This window comes from Chelon labrosus (assembly GCF_963514085.1).
Source record: "Chelon labrosus genome assembly, chromosome: 6".
In the NCBI taxonomy this organism is placed as follows: domain Eukaryota; kingdom Metazoa; phylum Chordata; class Actinopteri; order Mugiliformes; family Mugilidae; genus Chelon; species Chelon labrosus.
In genome coordinates, this window is record NC_140342.1 from 18,650,974 (window position 1) to 18,667,111 (window position 16,138).

General features: G+C 40.5%; 1 protein-coding gene across 1 annotated transcript; it reads right to left on the reverse strand.

Moving 5' to 3' along the window:
- Positions 1–181: 181 nt before the first annotated feature.
- Positions 182–13,072, reverse strand: LOC311489427 (uncharacterized protein). Its single transcript, XM_084546500.1, has 3 exons — positions 11,849–13,072; positions 1,471–9,022; positions 182–1,247 (listed from the first exon to the last, which is right to left on the reverse strand). Exon 2 carries the CDS (start codon positions 8,990–8,992, stop codon positions 1,475–1,477), a length of 7,518 nt encoding a protein of 2,505 aa, XP_084402626.1. The 5' UTR covers positions 8,993–9,022; positions 11,849–13,072; the 3' UTR covers positions 182–1,247; positions 1,471–1,474.
- Positions 13,073–16,138: the final 3,066 nt, after the last annotated feature.

Genomic DNA, 16,138 nt, shown 5'->3' on the forward strand with positions numbered 1-16,138 from the left:
AAGAAGTTTCCACTGGTTACTTGTGATCAGATCACAGAGACACATTCAAATAACCAGTCTCTGTTCAAAGGTGCAGCTACCAGCTGGGACTCACGTCACACATTTGCAAGGTTTTTACAGGTTGGATATTTCAGCCCTAACCCTGGGACATTCAGTCTTTGGTGCATCACATCTCCCTTGTAAAGACCTGCATGATTAAAGCATGAGGAAACGTATTGGAACCTGGAGTTACAGTACTTCCCAGCATTATTCTCCATTACATAAAGTTCTCACTGATTATTTGCACCCCTCTATGGATTTCATGATTTCCACAAGGCAGATTTTATCCATTTGGAGCTCCCTTTGTGGTCTAGCCCTTATAGAATCATCCTTACTACATCATCACACCAACATTTAAGGAAATTTGACTGGTACTTCTTTCAGCTGAATGCATGGGGGATGTGTACTATTTAAACTCTAAAGGAACACACAGGATCACAATTTGGAATTAAAGGAGAATTTTTATTGATCTAAATTACACAGGATGAATGAGAATGAATAATCTGCAGATAATAATGTGTATTAATGAATGAATTTATAATACAACATGACTTGTGAGAGAGGGATCGCTATACGACAAAAACATTCGAAAATCTACAAAGAAAATTTACTGTAGTTGAAAATTTAATTGAACACTTCAACGCTCTCTGTGTTGCATTAACTTGGTTTGTTAAACACAAAAAACGGTGGTAAATGAAACAAGCAAAAAAAACAAAACAAAACTCCAAAGCATCCAGAATCCTCCTTTAAACAAAAGGAGGTTTAAATGAAGGTTGTTGATCTAAGATGTTTCTCATGAACTCATCTCATCTAACCTTTGACAGCCATGACAGATCAAGACTTTCCAAATGTATACGAGATTATTTGATTATTTTACATATAATCAGGATTCAGGTGTTACAGAAGCATCCAAAATAAGTATAGTATCCTAAAAATAAAAAGGATACAGTTGAAATAGATTTTAAAATGACATTAACAAAACTTGTATGTTGTGTCTAACCACATGCAACTATGATTTCTGATCACAGTATAGATAGTTTACAGTAATGTTTACAGCGCCTGGATTGTAAAATAAAGTTTTTCTGTATGAAAATAAAAGAAAAAGCAATCTTCACAATACATATCTCTTGTTGGTAATCCGGTAGGTAGAAGATCTTCGTAGTTTTCATTGCTCTTGTTCACCAGTTGTATACTCATGTATCGATATTCTGTAAAAAAAACAAAAAACAAAAAAACACAAGTTCACTCCAGTCAACTGCTCATTGTAATGCAAAATATACAGTGTAGGAGTAATCTCTACTAATCAAACGCAGACATTATTATAACTATTATTATTATTGTTCCACAGGATTGTATTACTGTAAACAATAACACACAATATGAATAATATGCATGTGCTTTTATTTAATATCATATTAAATGTGATGTTACCTTTTCAGCACTTCAAGCATGGTTTTCTAGCTTCCAGCATGCTACTGACTGGTGGCTGGTGAGCTGCACTGGTGAACTGTCCAATCCCTTGATTTTGACGTGCATGTTTTTTCCATTCTTTGTATAACCTTACTTTACCAGCCTCTTTCTGGAGTATCATTTTGTTTTCTTTAATGATCGTTTTTATTGCTGCTCCCTCTGCCATGTACCAGTCTCCTCCCCTGATGCTTTCAGTAAGCTGTTTCCGCTTAATGAAAGACTCCCATTGAGCTGGGTTTCTGAGGAGGGTCTCTGCTTCCACAGATCGGAGTCGGTCTGCTTCCAAAACAATCTGTTTTTCATTGGCCTGTGGTTTCATACCTCGTGCCAAAGCATGAAATAGGCTGCCCTTGTCCTTACTGTCTATGCTCACTGTCTGGTTGTTGATGCGTACATCATAATGTCCATCAGGGTATTGGTCACTCTTTGGTCTGTAGATCAGTGTCACAGTTTGGCTAGCAGGTTGAGTGCTTGGGCTCACCTCCTGCATTTTGACAAGTCTGCCACGGCTATCCTCTGTTAGGATGACAACCTTAGTGCCACTAGCTTCTGACAAGACTCTGATGTCGAGGATTGTACCTGCAGTTGTGGATTTCTTGATGTTTTTAGCATGCAACTTTGAGTGTTCACCTGTCTCTGCTGCAAGCTGATGCTTAGAATTTGGTTTTCTTTGCATGTGTGCGATGTATCTGTTGTTCTGTCCAGCTCTGAGTTTTTCCTCTGTTCTGTCACTCTTTAATACACTTCTGACTTTCTGGCTGATGAAGCCATTTACTTTCTCTTGAACATGAGAAACAATGTGAGTGGAGAACTTCTGGTGGAACACTTCTACCAAAGCATCAGCCAATAAATCACTGATGGTGTTGGCCAATTCCTGTTTGAATTCTTTCAGCATCTTAGTGTCTGAAGCAGAGAGGTCCTTCACATTGACTTTCTCTGAAAAACCTTGTTCTTGCTTAAATTTATTCAGCTCTTCATGAAGGTTTGAGAAAAACCTGCTGGAGAGGGTTGTCACTGCATGGATGGCTTCTCCTGCTAATGCTACTATGTGGCCACTTTGAATGGTTGTCAGAATTATCTTCAGTACTCCTTTGGCCTCTGCTCGTGCGCTGTCCATCACTGTGAAGATGGATGAGTTAAGCTGTTTCTGCCAGCTGAGGTCTGCGTAGAATGGCTGTAAAGCACTGCTGCTTACCTGTTTGAAAATGTCCAACAGTTGAGTCTTTCTTTTCTCATCCTGCAGGAGGTCATGGAGTTGCTCTTTATCTTCAAGGTGTGAGAGGATAATAGAGTCTACTAATGAAGCCATGGGCTCTTTTCCCATTGTGGATTTCACCTCGTCAGTAATTCCTTCTTTCACGTTGCCTTTGATGCTGTTCAGTATTTCTGTCAGTATTTTCTCTTCTGCCTTTCCCATTTCATGCATAATCACTTTCTCAATCACTGTTTTAGCAGTGACTTTTACTGCATTCTTCATATTCATCTTTGTGACAACACTGAAGCCCTCCTTAACCTGATTAGAGAGAAACTTTGGCATTGACTTCAAGCGTTTGACGAATCCTTTAATCAACATTTTAGAAGCTTTGAATCCCTTTGCAACCAGCTTTCCAACTCCAAATGTGATGAGAGATACACCAATAGAAATGGCCTTCTGTATAGCCCATGATTTCCAGCTGAATTCTCCTGTCACCATGGCCTCTACGCCAGTGATGCAGTCTGATATTCCTTCAGAGATGAGTCCCATGCCGACTTGAGCCAATGTACCAACCGTAAATACAGTGAGCAATGCTCCTGCAATGATTTGTAAAACTCCAAGAAGGAACACCAAGAAACCTTCCCATGGGAAACGAGGTTTCTCTTCCACTGAAAATACATATTTCAGACCTTGGCAGTAGAGGTTGTAGGCTTCCACCTGGAGATCTTCTTCAGAACTTGACACCAGGGAGAAAATTGGTGATTTTTTAGCCATTGCATCCCTCCCCCTTTCCTTTATTTCATCTATCTTTTGGATCGCCTCCCTAATGTTTTTGTCAAAGTAACTGAGCATGCTGCCCTTTGTTGTTAGCTGTTTTTCAAGACTGGATGTGTTACTATTGCCTGATGCAGCAGAGGACATTTTTACAAACTGAAGACAGAGCACAGATTCCTCACTGAGATACTTAAGAGACTCCTGTGCCTTCTTTAGATTATCTTTGGCCTTAGTGAGGTAATCTGCATCCTGCTTCTTTATAGTGCAGTAGGCATGGTTGTAGAAGGCTATGGCTGCCCAACTTCCATCTTGTTTCATGGCCTTTTCAAATAGCCTGATGCTGATGTCCCATTTTTTTTCATTCAGCGCAATATTTCCAAACTTGATGTAGTGATAAATGCTAGAACATGGTGAAGCCTGACTTTGACATTGAGTTTTTGCCGATGCTATGTCAACCTTTAAACTCTTTTCCAATTCATTTCTCTTCAGCTGGTCAATTTGTTCTGATTTAATTTGCAACCATATCCCCCAGAACTCATTCATGATCCCAACCACAGCTCTTCTCTCATCTCCATCTGTGTTCTTATAAATATCTTGAAGAGTTCTGCAGTATTCTGAAAACAGATCCTCCCTCAGTTTCATCTCAGCAACATCGTTCATCATGTGATTAATCTTTTCTGCTGCAAGTTTATCCCTTCTGCTCTTAGCTTCCTCCAGAGAGGACACAGTGCTGAAAGACTGCTGCAGGTGTTCAGTGGAAACAATAAGTTGAGCAGATCCTGGTTTACCTTTGCGAGCAGTCCGACCAAAAGCCTGAAGTTCCACTCTTGTGTTCTCAGAAAGGAATGAGAGGATCACAAATAATCCTCCACTATTGTTCACCTCTTTGGACACTTTTATGTCTGTGCCACGCCCAGCAAGGTTTGTGGCAACAATGACATCTCCAGGAAGCAGTTCTTTATCTATTTTGCTCAAACTGTCTTTGTCACTGCGGCAGTAAAGAATGATTTGACGTGGGATGCTGCTTTTCAGCTCTTCGTAGATCTCTTTGGCTTTGTTGATAGTTTCACAGATCACCAGGGCGGCTCTTCCATCTCTGTATGAGTTTGGGCAAATTTGAGCCATAACCATACGTTTAATTTCAGATTTCCACTCTTCAGCTGAGGTCTTCAGAGTACCTTTGATCTCAAACAACTTTTTCCGGTTGAACGTTGGCATTTTACAGACAGAAAGTTTTTTATATAGGTCATGCAAAAACAGAATATCTGTTGTGCTCCCAAGTGTCCCTGTTGTTCCATATATTTTTCCGTCATACTTTTTAAAGAATGAGATGTTAGAAATGTAATTCGTCACTGTTGAAATTGTGCTCAGTTTGATTTGGTGTTTAATCTCAACAAACTGCTGCAGACCATCGCCCCATTTCTTATTCAGTTCTACAATACCAGTGGAACTGAAATCCACTGGACAGACATTGTCATTTTCTACAACATATTCTCGTCCTTGCTGCAGCTGCTTTGCCAGAAAGGCATTCTCAACCCACACTGACACTTTGCTCTCTATAAGATTCTTTAGAAATCCTGGAATGCTGATTTTGTCTTTAATGTTTGCACACGGGGTGTACTGAATCTTCTCTGAGATTATTTCAGCAATGGGCTTGATAAGAAGTTCTTCTGAATCATATAGAGCGCAACACAAGCCTTCCTCCAAGACAAGAAATGTAAGCTCTGGAATATCCTGGTTGTTGTAAGGGCTGCTCTTTCTCAAACAGAGCAATCCCTTGTCGTCCAAAGTGTAAACAGTGAAACCATAGGGGACATATTGCTCAAGTTCTTGGAAAAATTCTACCACTGCATCCTGACTCACAGATTTCATTTTTTTAAGAAGTTCATCCTTTTCGCTTTTGAGGATATCCTCTGTAAATCCTTTTGGCACAGTGTTGGATTCTTCAGCAATGAGTAAAATGTCCGTTGGATCCTTTATTTCACTTTCGTCTGTGTCCATTGAGTCAAAGATGGCCTTGAAGAATGAAGCAGGAGGACACTGTATAAATGTCTGGTGCCCTGTAGACAGGAAACCATACTGGCTGACATGGCCCCAGATCATAGCCAGAATAACATTCAGGTGCTGCATGGAGACCATGGGGCTGGACAGGTAGGTCAGCTGCACTCCCTGATCCAGCAGCAGTGAGTCCACTTCATCGATTATGATGCACTGATAGCTGCGATCAGGCCTCACATCCTTCATCTCAAATATCTGGCGAAGGTGATCTGCAGCGAAGGCTTCTATGGTTCCATAGACCACGTCCTTCTGGTAGCATTCCTGTCGATCCTTATCTTCAGTTTTATTTGTGTTTGTGTCAACTGTGATTCCAAAGTTCTTGTAGAATTGGGTCCATTCTTCTGCATCCCTTTGACATAACACAGAAGAGCTGGACACTATGTCTACTTTTTCACCCCTAAGCACACGCAGAACTGCAAACATTGCTATGACACAAGACTTTCCTTCTCCAGTGCCCATCTCCAGGAGTTTACCAGTGTCAGACAAGGCCAAGAGGCACCAGCTTATCATCTGAGTGGCTCTGGGCCACCACTTCCCTTCAGCCTTGTGTACGTTTACAGCATTGCATAAGACTGCCAGGATCTCCTGAAGGTCTTCTGTGTCCGTGATTTTTGCTCGTTGTACATCTTTGTGGTTTTTGATTTCACCAGTTTTGATCAGGTCTGTTACATGAGTTACTATATTGTATGATTTTGTCAATGTCTGTTCATCAATGTCTTTCATCTGCCGTATTTCATCAAAAAGAGTGTCAATGCTTTTCATTTTCTCATCTTTCAGGCTGTTTTCTAAATACTGGATCAGATTCTCACTTCCACGTGAATCTAAGAGGTTGAGGAGAGATTGATGGTTCTTATCTGTCCACTTGGAGGAAACCTGATATGTCGCCATCAAATGTAAAATCTTCATGATGAAAATACAACCGTTGTCATAATGGTGGTCATTTAGAGCTTCAAGCAGGTTCAAGGCCTCTGGTGCTGACCAAAGTCTTTGTGCTACAAGACTTGAAACCATCTGGAGGATATCTTTGGTTTGTTCTTTTGAGTCCTGGAATTTCTCCACACAGGCAAATAAAATCTCCAAACACCATTTGCCCGCAGGAGAAGTCGTATTTCTCTCTGCTTCTGTTTCTCCAGTAAGAAGTCTCAGGAGATTCTCAAGAAAGGTCAGAATGAAGATCTCATTAGAAGGCAGTTCCTTTTCATTCATTTTGTTTGAGATGGTGATGATTTTATTACCAGTGTTTGTGTCTTTGTTTGGGTTGGTGTTGAGCACCTTAAAAACGGCCTTAACGAACCTGTGTCTCAGTTCCACAGGTTCACTGTCAAATTTACTCAGGAGATTTTGTAAGACCTCTGCAGCAAACATCAGGGAACCATTGTACTTGAGCCTTGACAGTTCCATATTGTGGGAAGCACTGAGATTTTTTTCTTCAATGAGAAATCCACGACTAAGCTGGGCCTTCCCTGTTTCCATCACCTCTATGCCATGTAGAATGTAATCAGACACAAAGTCATCCACAGTACCATACACAATGTCTGCTTTATAGGCCTCTTTGTATGAGGCATTAGTTTTCTTCATGGTTGTGTTGACAGACATTTCAAGGTACTTGTAGAAGTCAGACCATTCCTTTGTTTTCTCCTGTGAGTGAACATCACAACTCAGCACAATATTTATCTTGTTTCCCATGAAGACTTGTGATGCTGCAAACATGGCTGTGACACACTGGTCTATATCAGTACCGACCACTTGTAGCACTTCACTTTTCTCAGTCAGCATCAATGCACAGCACTGCAGCATCTCCCTCACTGTAGGCCACCAGCCTTTTGTGTCAAAAACTGCTTTGCAGAGCTGAGACAGTAGGCTCTGAATCTGGCCTTCATTCAGTGTTACACATTTAAAGGACTCTTTCAGAAATGATGAATCTTTTGGTGCTTTTTCTGAATATTGCAGGACACCAATGGTAATGTTTTTTATCATATCAATCAAAGAATCATTCAAATTCCATAACACTTTTAATTCTTCCAGAGCTACATGTAGCTGGCTATCAGCTTTCTCTCTCTCTCTGAGAGTCTTTTGGAAATCCTGATAGAATTTCTCAGCGCCATCAAAGTCAAGGGTCTGAATGAGAGAGCGTCCAGATTCATCTTTCCACTCAGGTGATATGTCATACACTTGGACTAACGTAAGCATTTTGTTTATAGGACCGTCCTCTCTGTATTTCTGTGACAGTGATTGTAGCAGATTCAGGGCCTCTGTTGGGGTCCATTGGTTTGTTTGTACAAGTTTGAGGAGCATTTCAGTGGATGCCGAGTATGTCTCTTTTCCATTCAGATGTGTGAGTATGGATAAAAGGAGTTTCAAGCACTGGATTTCCATCTTTAAAACGGACACAGAAACTCTTCCAAATGCTTCCTGCAATGATGATGTGAGTGTGCTCAGGAATTCTATAAGAAAGAGTTGCTCAGAGGAAAGCTCGTCTTCAGCCCATTGTTTGGCTATGAGGACTGCATCAGTGTCAAAGTTACCGTCATTGAAAAAGTGCATCAGAGTCAGATACAGAGCTTGAGTCAACTGGAAACTCTGACAAACATCACTTGCTGATTGGTTGATTGACTCCACCAGGGACTGCAGGTGATTGGAGATGGTTTCTTGGGAACTTCCCTCAGATCTCTCCAGGGAAAGGGAGCACAGCTCTGTGATGAACACTTGAGTGTGCTGCAGTGTGGAGAGGGATGGGATGGCACTAATCCATTCATCAAACAGAAGTTTGTCCAAGGCTGAGAGGATTTGTCCCATTTGATCAACTGTCAGCTGAGTGAGTCTGAGATTTTGAAGTGGGATGCTGAATTTCAAAGAGAGGATCTCTAGAAGCTCATCGCTGTCTGATTCATCACTATCTTCAAACTCATCCAAATGTTTTATTAGAACATCTTGCTTATATTCATATTCTTCTGCAAAGTTGCTGCCCACTTGTTTCTCATGCTGCTGTTTGGCTCGTTGCTGTGATTCTTGTAGTCTTTGATTTAGTTTTTCTTTTCTCTCCTCTTCTCTTCTCCTCTCCTCCTCTCTCCTCCTTTCCTCTTCTCTTCTCCTTTCCTCCTCTCTCCTCTTCCTCTCCTCTTCTCTTCTCCTCTCCTCCTCTCTCCTCCTCTCCTCTTCTCTCCTCCTTTCCTCCTCTTGTCTTCTCCTCTCCTCCTCTCTCCTCTTCCTCTCCTCTTCTCTCTTCATTTCCTCCTGATCCCTGATTGGCTTGTTAAAGCAGTCGTCACACTCATACAAGTCATTGTCCCCAACTGGTCTGTAGTATTCACCTCCATTGAACACATGTACATTCCGTCCATGAACAGTACTTTGTACTAAATCATCAAAGGACCTGCATGGAGGTAGGACTTTATGACACTTGCAGCATCTCAGGCTGTCGCCCATGTTACTTTCTTTTGGTAAATCGTTCCCCATCTTTGAATAAGTGGTTGTACCTGTGATTTCCTGAAAAAAATAAATAAATAAATGATCTATCTATATTCATTCATTCATCATCTGTACCCGCTTATTCCTGTTAAGGGTTGCGGGGGTCTGCTGGAGCTTATCCCAGCTGTCATCGGGCGAGAGGCGGGGGTACACCCTGGACAGGTCGCCAGTCCATCGCAAGGCTATCTATCTATAGCTATATCTATCTACTATATCTATCTTTCTACCTCTGATTCCTTATATAGCCCTGGTTCTAATGGACTAGGCCACACCCATTTCTGCCTGCCATTTTGAAAAAAAAAGCGAAATCGACTTCTCCTAGCCTGTTCATCCAGTTCTCACCAAACTTGGCATGTATCACTTATGGACAAAGATAATTAAAAGTTATCAAAATAACTTTAACAGGGTTATTAATTACAAAGTTAACGGCTAATTATTTTTTACAGTGTGGCGCAGTATAACTCCAAAGATAATATTTTGTGAAGTATATACCCAAACTTAATCAAACTTCATATCATTGATAATAATATGATTCTGTACAAACACCCCCACTTTTGTGACCATTGGTCGCTAGGGGGCGCTACAAAAGCAACATTTCAATATCTCAAAAACTGCAGTAGCTAACTTCATGAAATTTGGCATACACAATCTGTAAAATATTGTGCAGACGCCCATCAAGTTGCGTGACATTACGTCTACAGGGGACGCTACAGGTGACACGGAAACATTTCATATGACTTTAAGGCCTATAACTTTTAAGTATTCGATCCTTATGAAACTTAGCAACTTAGCAGCCGTCATATGATATGCTTACGTACAATCATGCCGAGTTTTGTGAAATTCGGGCTGTAGGGGGCGCTACAACAACTACGTGTTTATATCTCACAAACCACCACAGTAAACTGCTTGAAATTTGAGAATAATAATCTGTGGATGACTCTTTACAAGCTCATCATGTTTCATGCAATACGGTCTATAGGGGGCACTACTGGTGACTTATGCCTCTGCGTCACACGGACGCATGGACGACTTCGCCATGGCATGGACGACTTTGCCACGGCATGGACCCCTTTATGATCGCTTGTGATCATCTAGTTTGGCTTCCAATTTTCTGCCATTCCACTTTGCCAAGGTGTCAATACACATTCCTACACCTAGGTGGCACTATAATAAGCCAATTTACATTTTGGCTCATATCTCGAGAACCATGTGCATTAGAAATTACTATGTTACGGTGTATAGGGGGTGCTACTGGTGACTTATGCCTCTGCGTTCCGCTCGGGGACGACTTCGCCACGGCATGGACCCCTTTATGTTATTATTACCGTTTTTTAGGGATTATTTTCTGCAATTTTTCAGTAAAATATGCCATAGTGATGGTTAACATATTGTTTTATTTGAATCATAAATGCATTCTTATTTAACAAAAATAAGGTAATTTTTACAGGGGCATCATGTCTTATCTAGTCTTTGTATTGGTATAAATTATTAAAGTATCTATAGCAGGGATTCCCAAAGTGTGGCGCTGCCTCTAGGGGGTGCTTGAGAAGAAGTTATCTTCTTCTCTGCACTGTATATGTGCACCTAGCTTGCGGCCTCTTATAGCATTAATTTTTCCAAATATCAAATGGCTGAAATCAGGGAAACAGTCAGGTGGGATATCTTTAGCCAAAGTTAGTGAAGAAGGATATTTACGTTGTGGGCCGTGTGTAACTTTATTGCAATTTAATTCAAATTACTGGCATTCTAATGTTATTTCCGTAACCGCTGTGCTATGATGACGGTTTTGTGTTAGCTCCATGTTCAGTTAAAGTTGCTGCTATTTTGGTTTAATGCGGCAAAAAAAAAATTATAACATCCCCAATCCGTGTCAACCCGGTTGGGACTTAAGTGCGCGGCCAAAAAAAAAAACTGGGAACCGCTGGTCTACACCAATGACATTCCAAAGGTTGAAATAAAATAGAAACCTTGTTCCAAACTTTGGGATCATGGGCCAGTAATATGCATCTATATTTGTTCAAATGTATAGCTTATTCTGAGTCGAAAAAATACAAAACAATTACAGGCTGCATGAATGTGTGAAACTGGACAAAATTAAAATGTGTTCCTAAATCTTATTATGCAGTTTTAAGAAACATATCCAAATCAATGGAACTGTTGATATTTTAAACAGTTCACAGAGTGTTTAATTTTGAGTCAGTCATTTTATTAATAAAACTGTGTATTACATTATAACCATTTATTTTACGATCATTCACATCAGATTACAGGCAGTTGCTGTATGTTTTATATGCATTTACTTCTAGTGACTGTTAGAGATGTATTCATAAATAAAGGTTAAAACATTCTCAAACATGCTTTATGGAAATTTTGTTGAATAACAATTTTTAGAACCAATTATTTTGAGGCAAGATCATTTCAGTCTGGTTTTAAAGGGTGGCTAGAAAGTTCTGCAGAGATGCTGGAGTCAATGTATTGGAAGTTACACAAGCAGAAACTTCCTTCTAGTCTCAATAAAGCCCTTTCAGAAAATAACTTGTTTTTGATCACATTTTAACAAAAGCACCAGTTTATATTAGATGTGTGTTAGAAGCAGCTGATTTAGTGTGACAGTTAAAAAAAAAATTAACATTTAAAGACCCCACTGAGAAATGTCTCCACATAGTGTAAATATGATGACAGGCCATTCACACACAAAATCCACTATTATAATTCTAGCATATTACTTTCTATAGACACAACATGACAGATATTTTCATTGGTGTTTATCATTATATTTAAGAGTTTGGAGAAATGAAAAAGAATGAGAATAAATCTTTCAATAAATAATAAAGCACTTCAAACCTGTTAGATTTTCTTCATCCAGAGGCTGAGATGGAGAAAGCAATCTGCGCCTCGACCTTAAAGAAAAGTAAATTGATCGAGCAGGAAAGCCTCAGGGAGGTGTGTGAGAGTTGTATCACCAGCGTGTCTTTTAAATGTCAGAGATGAAGGATAAATGATTAAAGGTAACTGGAATTTGTGTTTATATGCAAGAGCATGAACTGGCACATTAAATGTTGGATGTTCCAAGAATGTTTAGAGGCGTGGCATGACATGTCATGGCAAATTTAACCAGAAAAACATTTCCACAGAACGGTGTATATGGTCTGCAACACTGATTAGCTAGTTGGTGCATGTCAAAGGCAGATCCACGTTAATGGCAGGGCCCAAGTTCTTCCAGCAGAACATTTCCTGCAGCATTAATCTGCCTCTGCCTGCTTGCATTCTTCCCATAGTGCATCCAGTTGGCATGTGTTCGCTGGGTGAGTGATGTACTTGCACTCGGCCATCTACATGATAAAATATAATACATCAGACCAAGCCACCTTCATGGTCCAGTTCCGAGGCTCCCCTGGCCTTTGTAGACGCTTTTGGGTGTTGTTACGTCCCTAAGAGGGTCCAAGGGAATTTAGGGACAAACACAGGACAACCAGTGAAATTGAGTCTGGATGCAAGAAAAGCTTATCAGAATTTATTGAAATAAAAAAGGTAATTGATAAAAAAAATCTCCTCCAAGCAGAAACAGTGGGGAAGGATTAGACCACATGGTTGTGGCAAAAAAATCAAAGTTATAACAAAACTCTGTGGCTGCTGGAGGCAGAAACTGATTATGAGGATAATTAGCACACAGTGAGTCATAACAAAGACAGGCCTAAGCCTGATATTTATGCTGAAATATCACCTGTCATGTCTCTGTGACCCTAAGTAACCTGCTCTCTCGCTCTGTTTTCCAGGTTTCAGGTTTAGGTTTAGGAACAACTCGAAAAAACATGAAACCCCCTCAACCCATAGGACCCCACTGACAACATCCTGTTGCCAGACACCACAGGACACCCTCAGCAGGACCATGTATTGCTCACAATATTAGGTCATAACGTTATGCCTGATCGGTGTATTTCACTTATAAAACCACAGTGTGAAAGATGGGCAGAGGTGAGATTTTGATTGATATTGATTTTCATAAAAGATTTTGGGCGCACTACAAAAGGGTTTCTGTTGTAGTGAATGTTATCAGATCTGTGGAGTATAATCACAGTAATAATAATTTATAGTTTCAATAATTAAAACAAACACACACTATTATTAATGAACATCACACACTGAGAAACTAAAAACAAGTATAGTCGCAACCATGCAATGATATGGCCATGAAACTGCTAACATCATCAGGGGCTAAAGCAGTCCCTAAGAAGATCCCTGAGAACATAATATAATTCTTAAAATAAAGAAATCTGAGACGCTGGCCAGCAGGAGGAATGGCGATCTGCATACGACCTGAGAACACTTGTGGTCGACCTAATTTTTGGTGCGTTACTTACCCTTTCTGTTTAAATTGTTGTTAAATTTAATGTATTATTAAAACTATAAATTATTATTACTGTGATTGTATTCCACAGATCTGATAACATTCACTACAGCAGAAACCCTTTTGTAGTGCGCCCAAAATCTTTTATGCAAATCAATATCAATCAAAGTCCCACCTCTGCCTATCTTTCACACTGTGGTTTTATAAGTGAAATACAGCGATCAGGCATAACATTATGACCTAATATTGTGAGCAATACATGGTCTTGCTGAGGGTGTCCTGTGGTGTCTGGCAACAGGATACTGTTAGTGGGGTCCTACGGGTTGAGGGGGTTTCATGTTTTTTCGAGTTGTTCCTAAACCTAAACCTGAAACCTGGAAAACAGAGCGAGAGAGCAGGTTACTTAGGGTCACAGAGACATGATAGGTGATATTTCAGCGTAAATATCAGGCTTAGGCCTGTCTTTGTTGTTAGAACTCTGATGCTTTGCCACAACCATGTGGTCTGGTCCTTCCCCACTGTTTCTGCTTGGAGATTTTTGTATCATCTACCTTTTGTATTTCAATAAATTCTGATAAGCTTTTCTTGCATCCAGTGGACCATGAAGGTGGCTTGGTCTGATGTATTATATTTTATCATGCAGATGGCCAGGTGCAAATACATCACTCACCCGGCGAACACATGGCAACAGGATGCAGCATGGGAAGAATGCAAGCAGGCAGAGGCAGATTAATGCTGCAGGAAATGTTCTGCTGGAAGAACTTGGGCCCTGCCATTAACGTGGATCTGCCTTTGACATGCACCAACTAGCTAATCAGTGTTGCAGACCATATACACCGTTCTGTGGAAATGGTTTTCCCTAACGACAGTGGCCTCTTTCAGGCTTCCGAATGTGACTGTCATTGATTTGCATAAAAGATTTTGGGCGCACTACAAAAGGGTTTCTGTTGTAGTGAATGTTATCAGATCTGTGGAATACAATATTGCTTGAACACGTTTTGCAAAACTTGGCTCAGTGTTTCAAAACTCTTCACACAAGCAAATAAGACACGTCACTGGGAAATAAACCATTCACATCTATGTCAAATTGAAACTCTGCTATCAAAACCTAACAATCCTTTGTCAAAATGTCACTCTGTTGACAAAATGATACCCACTTGCATCATATCAATGTCACACTGTCAGATCAGCAGCAACACACTCGTCTGCTTTATATAAAACACTGCAGTCTTTTGTTTTCACTGTTTTTATTCAGTTCCACAGACGGAAAGTTTTCACAACAACCAAAAAGTGAAATACTCAAAATCATTACAATACAGTAGTGTATTTTACAGTACAGTAAATTCAGTTAAAGCAAAAAATTAAATTAAAAATAAAACAAACAATACACTACTGTAAACACAGAAAAACACAATTCTGCACAGGAGCTTATGGATCCTGCCGTCTGTTAGCGTCCACCCCCGTAAGGTCTTCTAGTCATTCTGTAGAAAAATGCAACCACAAATTATTATTGTTTGCTTCTTTTTTTACAGTACTGAATATACTGTACTTTACTGTATTTACCATAAACAGTACTGAAACATCTCAACACATGATCACGGTATGTTTCACAAAACTACCACTTTTGTTCGAAAAAGAGCATTAGCCACCCTGCAATACAGTACATGTGATACGTGATATCGTACAGTACTGTAAATACTCTAGATACAGTCTGAGTAGAGGGTTGAAGACATATCTGTTTTCCAGTCGGAATGTCCTCATTATGGATGAAACTGTGAAACGGCTTAGATTAGGGTGGACTCTCTGCCCAGCTTCCCTCATAGTCAGGCCATGGTTTATGACATGGTCCACCAAAGTTATAGCCTGACGAGCCAGACCCACATTAAATGTAGGGTCTGGGCACTCTCCATAGACAGGGCTCAACCGGAGGGGTGGGATAAACGGTTGTCTTTCAAACTCCCTCTCCACGCAATAGGATAGCGCTACAACCAATCAGAGCAACGAAGAAGGTGACGTAGTCAGAGCGACGGAAAAAAGAGTTCCTTTCTCAGAGAAAAGCCAGAGCCCGTCTACGGATTCCTATTATTATTATTCCTGTTAGGCTTCCTATTAGACATTCTCTGGAAAAGCTTAACTTCAAGTCTTTCAGAGTGGCGGCCAAAGCCGATTCGAAAGAAAGTTGTTCGCTAGCAGCAGCCATCGCTCTGGTAGTTCTAGCAGGATGGGGAATTCACGCGTAACTTATGGTCGCAGGTCAGTCGTCATCATGTTAAGCCCGCCCACCGACTCGTAATTGGCCCGGTCCATCTTGGATTTTTCGAAATCTCAAGTCAACGGAGAGTAACTAGACTGCCCCTGGAAGCAAATGTAATTTGCTGCCGCTTGGGGCGCGTCCGGATTCTAGGCTACCAAAGTTGTTCTTATGTCATCTGAAATAATGGTCCTTGCACGGCCTCTTCGACCACGTCCTCCTCTCTCCCTTTGTCTTCCTCTTCCTCTGCCTCTAGCTCTCCCTGCCTCCATACTTGCAAAGTTCTCAAAATAGCTTAACTGAGGTCTTTTTGTAGCTGGCTGATTGGTGTTCAGTTTTCTAAGTATTTTCTGGTGTGTGTCTAAGTACTTTCAATAAACCAATGTGTGTTGTATTTTGAATAGATGTGTTTTCCCAATGGTACCCTGAGATTTCATTTTTGAACTAATTGTTTCATGTAGGAAATAGTGTGTAGTGTGCAGCAGCAAGTGTCTTGCAGAAAGGGTCAAGTGTGTTACAGAATTTCAACTAAAGT

Coding starts and splice junctions, on each gene's coding strand:
- LOC311489427 (XM_084546500.1), bottom strand. CDS start 8,992: ATGGGGAACGATTTACCAAAAGAAAGTAACATGGGCGACAGCCTGAGA.